The sequence below is a fragment of the Vidua chalybeata genome, chromosome 5, assembly GCF_026979565.1.
Source record: "Vidua chalybeata isolate OUT-0048 chromosome 5, bVidCha1 merged haplotype, whole genome shotgun sequence".
NCBI classification, from domain to species: Eukaryota; Metazoa; Chordata; class Aves; order Passeriformes; family Viduidae; genus Vidua; species Vidua chalybeata.
Genome location: NC_071534.1, coordinates 52,948,552 through 52,961,379, shown reverse-complemented (window position 1 = coordinate 52,961,379; position 12,828 = coordinate 52,948,552). Strand labels below are relative to the sequence as shown.

General features: G+C 39.1%; 1 protein-coding gene across 12 annotated transcripts in view; it reads right to left on the bottom strand.

Moving 5' to 3' along the window:
* Window positions 1-12,828, bottom strand: part of MAPK12 (mitogen-activated protein kinase 12) — a 45,461-nt gene that overhangs the window by 5,648 nt on the left and 26,985 nt on the right. For 3 of the 12 annotated variants that reach the window (XM_053942095.1, XM_053942083.1, XM_053942084.1), the window contains 4 exons: window positions 12,338-12,417; window positions 11,525-11,603; window positions 9,797-9,970; window positions 8,845-9,007 (listed from right to left, as the gene is read on the bottom strand). In XM_053942095.1, the coding sequence (XP_053798070.1) occupies window positions 8,937-9,007; window positions 9,797-9,970; window positions 11,525-11,603; window positions 12,338-12,417 (404 nt within the window). In that variant the 3' untranslated portion in view covers window positions 8,845-8,936. The other 9 variants (XM_053942087.1, XM_053942094.1, XM_053942090.1 and 6 more) reach the window with 9 other exon arrangements.

Here is a 12,828-nt window from a genome sequence, read left to right as displayed (position 1 = left end):
TAAAGACACACTTACAATTGCAGCTGCCACTAATCTACTTTTTTTCAGTACTCATATATCAAGGAACTCAAAACATTTTTCAAGGTTCAATGAATGAAGAAACTGGCCTTATGTGTAACCTGTTTTGACTACAAATGTTAGCCAAATCACACCTCTGTGTGAGGAGTGAAGAATTTGAGAGACAGCAGGAGGGCAGCACTGTGGCAGACAACTGGCAGGTCCATACCAGGCATTAGGTGGATCATCATGGGCAGGTCTAGATTTCAAATGTGATAATGGCTTCACAGACACTACTTTTTGATTTGAACCTTTATGATTTTCTCTCTATTATCATGCAGGGATGGTATCTCTTTAAATACTGTCTAAGTCTTTTTGTCTGTCTGAGAAAACATCTAGAACAGTTTTGTAAAAGTAAGTGGATTCTGCATCTTGTATTATTATTAAATCTTTTTATATGCACTTTAATGGTGAATGCACAGTGCCTTCCTGTAACACTGATGCTGCGCCTGCAAAATCTGTAAAACCTCAGCAACTGTTCCTATAAAGACAATTCATATTGCCACAACCATTCCCACAGCAAGCCTGAGAGTTAGAGAATCAACCACTTCATCCCCTCCCCTCTGTTTTGTGGGACAGCCCCATCGGTATTCATGAAAGTCTTTAAGTTCTCTGCAGATGAGGATAATTCAATTTGAAAGAACCCAAAAAACAAAAACCAAACAAACCACAAATCAGTCTTTAAAGAGAAAGCATAGATGCTATATGTTATACAAAAAGCTAGGGAAGAAAAAATATCTTCTCTTTCTCTGAGCCTTGGGGCAGCTGGCAGACTCCTTCTTCTTCTCTGTGATGGCTTATGTTGCCTCTGTTGACATCAAAGACATTTGGTTTCTATTACCCTATCTCAAAGATAAATTCACTGATAAAGGAGTCTCCACCCTAATGATTAAACTCTATTTGGATTTCAATACCTGGGCAGAGCCCCTGAGCCAGCAGACCAGGATTAGAGGGTCCAAGACTTCAGACTTCAGCACCCATTTGCTAATCTGGGTGCAGAGTGTGGGGCCTGCCTGTGACATGTTATATCCCTTGGCCTTCACAGCCCTTTACCTTCATTGCAGGGCAACCATTTTCTTCCACTGGAGCTACTGGGAAGTGAAATGGATGAATCCATCCTAAATAGCTACACAACAAGAAGAGCTGAGTAAATAAGAAAAAACGTAGAGCAATAGTTCAGAAATAGCTCAAAATCAAACAGTACCTAAATGATCTCTAAAACTATGGCTTACTTCTAATTAGTACATGAAACTCAGGGAGGCACAACCAGAGAAATAATTAAATTGACAGTTAGACAGAGGCTGATGGTTTTTTTAGTCTTAAGGTTTTTTTTAGTCTTAAGATCCATTTTCATTCTCTAAATAGCATTAAAGGTTTCATGCTGGTTGCAGTGATCAAAGATTGATAACTCTCTCCACAGGAGGCTCCTTTCATTATGGAAACCATAGAGGAGCAAATACTTTACTTCAATAATTTCTATTTTGAAATTAGAGTGGAGCATCCAGAGAAAAAGGATTTGTGATTGCAGCTCTAGTTTCCCACCATAAAAGGTGCATGCTTGCCCGACAGATTCCTCTGCTTTCTTCCTTTGCTCTTACATCTGTCTGATAAAGGTGATAACAGCTATTGCCACTCCCCATAAGCCTTGTTACATCTACATCTCTACTACAGCATTACTAATGTTAAATGTATTGGGACAGGAGACCTTTGAATTGTTTGGTGAGAGAGAAAACTACTTTTAGAAACATCCACAGAAAATGCTATGTGTTTCTCTTCATGCTGAGTAGCATTTTTCTCCCTGATATTCTAGCAAAATGAAACAGAGGTACTGGAGTTACTGACAGACAGGTTCTGTACCTAAGGAAGGCAAAGACAGTTTCCATAATCCATGACTATACCCTGGAAGGCAATATTCTGCTTGCTTTGCTTATGCTGAGTGTTAGAATCCATCCTATTGATGTCAGTGTGTTATGGCAGACCTTTATGTGAGCAAAATTGACAAAGGTGGCCAGCATACACAGACCACTCCATCACTCTTTTTGGTGAATTATCTTTCACAACGTTCTATAAAATGTTTGGTTTTGGTCCATGATGTTGAAAAAGCATTCAGTATGGGAAGTACTTTCCCTGCCATAGAGTTGGCTCAATAAAGCAACCTCAGCCTAATATCCTGGCTTCAGCAAGGGATGCTGCAGATGCATATGCTAATCTTTAAAGGAACAAACCACTTCTGTCCCTGTGCTTACTGAAGTCTTTACACAGCAATTCTGTCCCAACACTCCAGTGGGAGAAGTCTGCTTGGGTCCATGGCCACACATGTGAGGACATTCACTTGGTTACTTATTTCTTTGAGGATTAGCTGTATTTGATTTTCTTGGTTGGAATACTGCTTGAGTAGATAAAACTAACACAGAAAAATAAGGGGAATTAGTGCTTCAAATTTTGCCTACTTCCAAGTTTTCATTTTTCTCTTTTCTAAGAGAAAAGGACTATTTGTGGTAGAGGCCCTTCACAAGCAGCCCTACTGTCATGCCCTTGTTTACTAAGGTCTAACAAGAAGAGAGAGATTTAGTCTTCTTTAAAATTCCTAGCTGATCACAAAGGATGTATGAACCAGCTGATGATGTCACAACACCATATTAGAGAAGATTTTATTAACCCTAAACAGCCCTCAGGCATCCACTGGTATGAATTTGATACATTAAGGCAAGCCAGTGTGTGGGACACAGCAATGTGCTCTGCTTGCTCAGCTCAGCTCTTCAGCCTTTCCTGAGCATTTTCTCATGGGAAGTCATGCTTACCCCACTGCTAAGATCTGAGGTTACAGCATAAAGGGAATGCTCCCTGTACATAAATAATTTACGTCTCAAATTACTCTAATGATACCAAACACTAGTTAAACTTCTGGAAGACACACAGCAAGTTCGTAACATTAATCATATCAAATCCAGGTGATCAAAACTGCTAACCCAGCCATAAAGCATAAGAGGCCATAAAACCCATTGAGAAACCTAAGGAAACATAATTAATGTTCTGTTTTAAAGACTTAGAATGGCAATACTGAGTAGAAAAAGTAATTATAGTTATAGTGAGCTGCTCATTAAGAGAATCACACGTGTTTCATTGAGTCTCCAAATATTCACTCATTTTTGCATGGCCATAGTTTCACATCTGTTCTGGAAAATTCAGCAATCTGAATGTAAAGCATTACCAGAGTGCTCACCCTGTATGGGTAAGCATGAGTCATGCTTGAAGTCTGTGAGGTGACATGAGACCTAGAGTTTATATGTGTGCCTGGTGACCTAGCCCTCCCACTCTGCCAGCAGGCAGGACTTGATCTCAGTCTGGTTTTACTGTTCTGATGAGTCTGATTGTTTATTGACAATATTAGTAATGCCTTCAAAAAAATCTTCCTGCACTGTATTTTCTTTCTTCAAAGGAAATCTGCGCTCTCTTGCATAAATTTTCTTTCCTATCTAATAATTACCTTTTGCACTAATGCATAATGTATGAAAAATTTCATTAATGATGTTGTCATAATACTTAGTCCAAACGGAGACTCACAGCAACTTACAGTAGCTTTGCTAACAGCACAGAAATATTTATTCATTCCATTTATTATAGAGCACTGCCAACAAATCTTTTCAACTTGACCCTAATTTAATGTAAACCACTGCATCTAGGGCAGGGCAGATGGCAGGGGCAACTGGGGACAGCCCTAGCCCTGGGTGTGGGGCACCTCCCTGGGGATGGGGACAGGCCAGACCAGGACATCAGCCTGCAAGTGGAAGTGGTTTGGTGGGACCCATGGCCAGGGACATGGCTGCAGGGCAGCCAGAAGCTGCACTCAGGCAGGGCCAAGGCAAGAGCCTCTGCTGGAAGCAGCTCCCCCCATCAGGGTTTGCTCCCCCAGTGCCTGGGAGCCTCCCCCCAGTGTCACTATGGGGAAGGGGCCACCCTTGCTGCAGTGGCTCTGAGCTGGCCCCCAGTCTCAGCAGCCCAAGCTTGGTGACCTCCTGCAGACTCTCTCATAACCCTTACAGCAGAGCTCACCATCAGGCTTGCCCAAACAACCATCACACAAAGGCTGCATTGTTACTCTTTTACAGCTGGAGAACAACAGACAAGAGATGACAGCCATATGCACCCATCAGTTTGGCTGAGCACAATTTTCCAGGCACTGCTGGCTGTGTCCATGTCAGTGCTAGTAAAAGAACCATGCCCACAGCACTTTGCTGGATCTATTGCTTTAGAGAAAACTTGAGTGAATATTGATTACATTTCTTGGCTGTATTTTTTCTCCTTACAGTAGAGCACTACTATTTTTATGAAAAAAAAAACCAAAAAACAACAACAACAACAACAACAAAACACCAACTTGGCTCAAACCCAAAAATGTAAGGAGTTACATAGGAACAGCAAAATGTCTGGGCACATGCCAAAGTGTGCTACTTGTCAGCAGGAACTATCATGTATAAATGGGACTTCAAAAATGCCTAAAAAACCTGCTGTTGCCCAGGCCCCTGTGGACTAAATGCCCATGGTTTTCCAGGCAGTACAATTTTACTGTTATCAGCTGTGATGTAACAATGCTACAGTAATAGTGAATTTCCCATTAGTATCAGAGTGAAGTGGATTAGGTGTTGGTATTACAAGTATCACTCTAACAGGAGCCTCACAGCTGCTGGCACCAAGCAAACACAGCAAGAGACTTTACCTGCTCCCCAGGAGCATGTACTCCCACTGAGTGGTAAAACCAAGAAGATTCTCAAACAGGACCTGAGCAATTCCATTCCTTGCATTTCATCTGTTTCACTGGCAGTCTATTTTGCTTCTCAAAGGTAACAGCATATTCAAAATGCTTTAATGAAAGGTGTAAGAGCTGCATGCCTGGATCACTCTAACTTTGCTGGGAAATGTACCTCATTGCTTACTCATGAAGCAGACCACAAACTAGAAAACTCCTGGCTAGAAAAGTAACAAGGCAAAGCATAAAGGAGCTCCCATTACAGAGTAAAACAGCAGCAGACAAAAATGATGAATCATTTAAACACTTTCCTTGTCCCCACTCACCTCCTTGTGGGATGCTGTTCCTGGTAGCTAAAAAAGCATACATCAGTCCCATGCCTCAGAGCTGCAGATGGTTGCTAGATGAAAATGCAGTTTTCAGACATTTCTACTCCACAGGCTACAAATGATCTGGGCACAAGAGCTGCTCATTAAGTACTCCATGAAGTTGCAAAGTGTCTGTATGATGGAAGTCCTCTGCCCTTGATCTTTCTCCAACTCAGGCTTCTGAATTCTTATGAATACTTAGGAGATTTTAAGTGCTGCTGTGCATTAAACTGCTTCTGGTATTGTTTGGCTTATACAACCAGTTGCCACCAGTGTATGCAGGAGATGGAGAATTAATCAGCAGAGACAGCAGGTGTTTTGAGCCCCTATTCTTTTCTGTGGTCCCTGCAGGGACCATCAAAATACATGGCTATTTTATACCAAGATCCAGTGAATGACAGCATCTAACAGATGCCTCATTCTTTGAGAACCTCAGTTGTAACAGACCAGAAGCATCTGGTATTCACTTCTGAACAGCAGATCAGAAAGTAGGAAACTCAAAGAATCACACCCAGCTCATATGCCCAGTAATTCCCAATCCAGAACAAAGTGCATCTTCTGAGCACATTTTGCAGGACTCATTAGCATGCACCTCAGTGATATCCTATTTAAAAAAAAAGAAGATAATCAAGAAAGGAAGTTGTGAACCACATCTGGCCCACAATAACACATTATCAAAAAGTGACATTTGGTGAGTCTTCAGTGCAACAAAGACTAATACTTAAATGGACAATCTTGCTCTAAAATAGTCAGGGAGCATGTGAGCCCCATACATCTTTATTGGAATTCTGTTAACTCAAACTTCCCTGTCCAACTCAAAGATATATATGCTTGATGACCATCAGTCTGACTTTGGCTTTTAAAATCAGGCTGAGAAATGCAACTGCATTTAAGAACCAAAATCCTGTCCTTCAGAACAAAGCAAGAGATGTCTGGTAAAATCCAAGAAGCTGTTAAGAAATAATTTGGTGCAGTAGTACAGTCAGATCAGCTCTGTGGCAACTCTGGGTTCAGAAAATGGAAGAAAGATTGGCATCTGACTAGCTTCCAAAAGAAACTGTATCAGCAGCTAATATTACATTAAATGTACCTACAATACTAATTTCATACAGATCCCTTTACTGAAAATAGTATTTTCAGTACTGATTATACATCTGGGGAAAATAAGACCATTATTGTGCAAAAAACAAACTCATAATCTTTATTTGTCACAACACATTTCATATACATGCAGAATGTATTTACATTTTTCTTTTAAGGCAAACAGAAATTGTGTTCTTATACCTGAGTTGCTTAGCACCACTAAGAATAGCAAATAAAAACTTAGGAACTGTTGTCTCTCCCTTTGAAGTAGCAGCTGCTTCTGCTGCAAAGTATTTCTGCTTTCACCTCACAGCTCTTTTAATGATCTCTATTGCCTCTTGGAGCCATTTCTGCAGAATTCAATCTCTTCACAGAAACTTGACCAACTTGATGTTGCCTTTGCCATTTGCTGACAGCACAGCAGTACTTCTGTTTTTGCTGATATATGCATCAAGGTCTTCAGTTACTTTAAGAGTAACTCTCTACTACCAAGAAAAGCTAACACTATCTTTTTATGTCTTTCTCATGTGTGCTGCCTGCTTCCCCAATGCTAAGTTAAAATTAAGAAAGGGAAAAGTTCACCTCAGCCAGTGGAGGATTTTAGGGCTTGACTTTGGAAATGCCCGCTGAAGTGTTAGCCTTTAGGAAGAAAATGCAAAACAGTTTTTCAATTAAAATTGTTCCCTCCTAGTCTGACTAACATTTGAGCCTTCTGCATTATCTCCAGGCTTTAGGCATTTGCTAGAATTTAGGACGTTGAAATCCATTTAAAATATAGAGGCAGCATTTTCAAGTAAGTGTTTGACATTTTTCATTTCCCATTGACTCGGTCTATCAACACCACTAATTCCAAGAGGCACTTTTCTCCTATGACTTTTAAGAAGACAAAAGAACAAGATCCTAAGAGAAAACATCTATTCTGTAAAATATAAAGTTTCTATTTAACACAGAAGTGCAGACCAAGCAGAAAGTCCATAATGCAAAATGGCATATGACTCTTAAGTATGCCTTACTCTGTGAGAAACCTGTAGTTTGGAAGAATATTTTGATTCAATATACATTCTCTGTGCTTTTTTTTTTTGTGCATTCCTGAAACTCTAGCTTTTAATGACTTGTCAAAGACATGAATTTAAGGTTTCTGTTACTATTTAGTCTCTTTAGGTGCCCACCTCAGCTAACCAACTCTCATCACAAACAATTTTTAAACAAATGCCAGTATTTATAGGTGTTTAGTTCAAACATTCATTGAAAGAAACACAGTAACTGTGCCTTTATTAAACATATGGTTTATATTGGATATTAAAGCAAAAAACAAAACAAAACAAAACAAGTAATTTCTTGTTTTTTCCAGTTACTACCTACTAAGATCAAATGTCTTCTTTCATCAAATGTCTTCTTCACTTCACTCAATAGTAACACACCACAGTGTATTACATTGGGAATAACCCACATCCAAACAGTCAACTGTGAAGATACTACCTTTAAAAAAGACAAGCAATTTCACAGAGAAATTCTTCACAAAGGTTTGCTAATTCTTTTTCCTGCCTCTCAGATTCCCTTACAAACAAAGCACCTAGGAAAATACAGTAACAGGACAGTCAGAGGAACTCAGGAAGCATCTAACCAATCTATCCCATCAGGAAGGTGACTCCTTCTGCTAACGTACCTCTCAACAAAATGTCTGAATGTTTTTCCAAGTAAGATGAGTTCAAATGTTAAAAAAAGGGAATAATTATTATTCTTCACCTGGTAACAGCTTTGTACACTGTGAAAAAAAACAGCTTGCTGCAGGTATTCCCAACGAAGAGCTGCAGTGTATCATTTTGGTCCTCATTTCATTTTCTATAAAGTGACCCACATGCAGCTTTATTTTTAAAATTAGCACTGCTGATTGTCTGAGATAATTTCAAAAACTAAGATGCTGAAGAGCTTACAAAATTTTAGAAAATATCAATAATTTCTCCCTGTAAATCTCTAATCCCTAGTCAACTATACAAAGAAAATGCACTGTATTTAGGGAAATATTATACAGTGATTATATATCCAGTGACTGTTCACCTAGCAAGTTTATGAAATCTTGTCTTGCTATGCTGGTTACTTTGAAAAAAATCTAGGACATCAACACTTCTGAGGTTCTCTTCCACTCACACCAGACAGGGGATGCAGGCACTCACTTGGGTTGTCTCTCTGCTACCCACTGCAGTCCCTGAGGTAACAGATGATGAGCGTTCCCAGGCATCTCAGCAAAGTGAAATATTCCAGATGAAGTCACATGAATACTTTGTGCATTCAAGACGGTTCAGTGGCCTTGGAGAGCAGTCACAGCACATCAGACACACTGTGTTCTCAGCTTGCCTGGGGTGGTAACTTGTACTCTTCTGGTCTCAACGCTGAAGAATTAGTCCTGCTCTTTTGAGGATGGCACCAGGTTATTGCAGTCTGAGTCCTTTTGTGCAGAAGGAAGAAGTTTATATGCAGAAATAAGTTTCTGGGTATTTTTGAAATGCTATGCCCAAAGGCACCGACTTCCACATGCAGAGTAAAGGACATTGCTTTCTCACAGTGCAGATGAAACAGATTACATAGAGCTTATTTATAAGAAGTTTTATACACCTGAAATGTCTCACAAACATTTACAACTTTTCTTCCTTCCAGAGTTCTGAAAATACCAAGCCATACAATTACACTGCTGTCTCCTTTGAGTCCAATGTCTGTGGTGGCTTGAAGTTCAGTATCTCTTTATATGTAATGCCTGTAAAACAACAGAATAGACATAGCATTGTTGTGGTCTAATCAGAAAAGGAGCTGCACAAACATGAATGAGCAAGGTGCAACCCCAGCATGGCTGGGCTCTGATCTAGCTCAGGAAGAGAGAGACCTCTTCAGGCAAAAAGAGAGGAAGGGTACAAAAAGTAAGGGAATCAAGGATGACTTTTCACCATTTCAGATTTGAAAAAGTAGCCCAATACTGAAATGGTATAAGTGCTTTCAAAGGGATGCAAGCACTAACTTTTGAGTATAATGGGCAATATCCTCAGCAAGAGCTACTGAACACATTAGATTTAAAAGTTAGGTCCTCACTTAAAAGCCAAACTACAAACCTCTGACCTTAAATGAAAACAAGATTAGACTCAAATCTCTGATGACACAGATAAGTTTTTTCTCCCTCAGAGACTCTAACTTAAGGCCAGCAACCACTGCAGTCCTCTAGTGGCAACAGTCAAACAATCTCTTCACCTGCTCTATCCACTGAAAGGCAAATTACAGAAATGGTTTATTTTCTACGTTGCAGAAGATGGAAGGACAGAAACATTAGGGAAATGGAGGACAGCCTTGCTAAAGAAGCAGAAAAGAAACCTTTAGAGATCCTTCCACAAGAACTTGGTAAGAGGAACACTGGCTTATCAGTAGCGTTTTTCTTAATGCTGTCTATTTGATCTGTTTGATCAAAAGCAGAATTAATTTGTAAGGGGGAACATTTTTATTTCTGCATGGCCTTACAATCTGGTTCATTCTGAAAACATCACAAAATTAAACTCACGCTTCCACTCATCTAGTGGAAGATCCATGTTATCAAATGTGTCGTCGTATTTCTCAGCTTCAATTTCTTCCTCAGGATCATGAATTGGTTCAAAGTAAGGATGCATCAAAGCCTCAGCTGCTGTGACTCGCTTCTCTGCATCCAGCACGAGCATCTTCTCCAAAAGGTTTACAGCTATTGCACAGAAAACCATCAGTGTATTCAAATCACACACCTGATTCCACCTGTACACAGTAACGCTGCCCTGTAGGTATTTCAAATAAATACACTGAGTAATAGAACAGAATCATTGTGTGTCTATTTATAGCCAGTGGGGCCTCTTTGCATGACTGTTGTAAGCTGTGATGTATACAAAGCCTGATGCAATGCAGAGGTGTTCCCTTGCTTCTGTATGCAATACAGAAAACATCTCAGCTAATGAATTCCCAGCTTCTGGCTCCAGGACCACTGTGCCTGGGGCTTTCCCAGGTGTCTTTAATCACTGCCACTCATTGTGGTTCCAAGGTACATCACCCCCTGAGAGCAGCTGAATGAACAGCGAATGAGAACTGCGCTCTCTGTCACCAAATCCAAACCAAGTACACTCTGAAGTTCACTAAGACAGGTCAATTGTTCATACTCAGAATCTCAGAGCTAACTTTATCTGCTATGTGGTTTTGACCTCAGCCAAAACAATCCATTAAATTCTGCATGTTCCCCTCCTGTGGATTCTGGATTCAGTCAGCTAGACTGTCAAAGTGGACTAGTGTAAACAGGTATGATGAATGATTCATTTATTTTCTGTTTTTCTATCCTGAAAGGATGTTATTGGGTTTGGAGCAGCTGAAAGGAAGCAGAGGCAGTGTGAGAAGTGATGCTTCACCCCAAGAAGTGTGGGACAGGATACTTCAACTTCTGCTTGCCATGTTGCATATTCTCTTTAAACTCCTATTCCAGACAAGAAGCAGCCAGATGGCCACAGAAACAATAAAAGACATCCTAAGACCTAAATGGAAATGTGTAGCTTGCTGTAGCTACCCATCAGCTAATCATGCAGTACGGGTAAGAGCTGTTTATTAATCATATTTATTCCTACTGTATCTGAACATAGAATTTTAACTTAAATTGAGAAAATTCAATTATCCTAATTAATATTCTAATAAAACTGGCTTATTAGTGTTTAGATCATTTGGGAATTGATAATACTTAAGGAGAGTAATGTCAGAGCTCTGCCTGCCTCAGGTTATGTCCCAGTTATGCACAGTTGGTAGGCTCTTCTGGCTGTTAATATCTATGGAATCCAAGCCATTGTTTCTCAGGAATGCACAGATGTTTCTCAGGATGTATTAATTCCATTACTGAAATGTCAGCTTTCCATTTTCTTATATTTCAACTGCAGATCAGATTGGGCTTTCAGAATTGTAGTTCAAATACAGTACAGAGAAAATTCTATTACATATACTTAATATGCTAGGGCTCTTGAGAAAACTGCTCAAGTAAAACCAATAAGCAGGTGCTAGATTGAAACCCAAAACACAAAATTTTTTTTTTTTTTTGATGCTTCTAAGAAACAACTGATTCCTGGCAGGGTTTAAACCTCAGTTGATACAATCAAAATTATGAATTATGGAAAGCAAGAGACTGATTAGCCCAAGAACCACATCACCTGTCACATGACTGAATTATAATGCAGCTGCCTCCAACGTAAACACAAGAACAAGCTGCACACATCCACACTAACAGCCTTACCCAAAGGATTCGCATACTTCAAGATGGATGCAAAATCTTTCTTCTGGACTTTTGGGAGGCTTTTGATATAGTTTTTTGCCTTAAAAGAAACATGGATATTAAATTAGATCTTTGCCACCTTTGTAATGAGACTATATGCTTAATACCTTTCTCAACAATATTTTGACAGCACATTGTACAAATGCATTTTTTTCTGATAATTTTCACCTTCTTCCTGAATGGAGTATTTTTTTAAGCAAGCTTTAAAACCATGATTTAGAAATTATAAATGCACAGCTTTAATTATTAGTGCTCCACATTTAATGTATTTATTCAAAAAAATATGTATGAATTATTTGAAAGAACATCATAGTGCCTTTACAGCAATCTCTAGAAGTGAACCTTATACAGTAATTCCCTTATATTTAAATGGAACAGTTGCTCTAATGAATAAATTTAGATTCTTTATAGTAAGGGCCTCAGGATTCTACAAGGACATCGACATAAGGACAGGAAAGAGACTTTTGCAAACTGGGGTTCCTGAATATCTTCATGCTTTTAGTACCTTTACAATGAAAGTTGCCATGTATCAGTTCAGCTGTTTATATGGTACACACTGGAATCCTGAAATATTTAAATAATGTTCTGATAATTTTCTGCCATTCCACTCCCCATCTCCAGTAGCTATTGTGGGTGCACAAATCATGTCAAGGCAGAGAAGGACCATCAGGGGCCATATCAGTAGTCAAGACATATTACCTCAGCCTAAGAACTGAGCATGGCTTAAAGGAAAATTAAGACATAGAAAACCAACTGACAAATCAGAATACTCACATCTTGACTGTGCAATTTTTGAACAAAATCTTGAGTTGGTGTACCTGTTATTTTCATTATTTCTGTGAGTTGGTCCAAATCTGAATACCAGAAATAAGGAACAAATTCTTTCACTATTAGGAAACTAAGCATCCTGCAAAAGTAATGCATTTCTTCGCTGTTGGAGAATAATGTAAAAATCGTAATTCAATGACTGAACAGAAGATTTATAAAAGATAGAAGTTCTCCATTTCTCTTAGAAAAGGCAAAGAAAATATCCTATATTTTGGGAACAAATAATTGAATAATTTGCAAAATTTTCTAATATTATCAGGCCTGTCCTGTATTGTTTGGACAAAAATCAGTCCAAAACTATTAAGAGTATCTAAACAATCAACACATTGCACACACTAAGAAAAAAATAAATATGGCTTTTCTATTGTCACAGAGCCTTGATTATTTGAGATGAGATTCAAAGTTCACCTCTACTGAAAAAAATCAGTAATACAAGT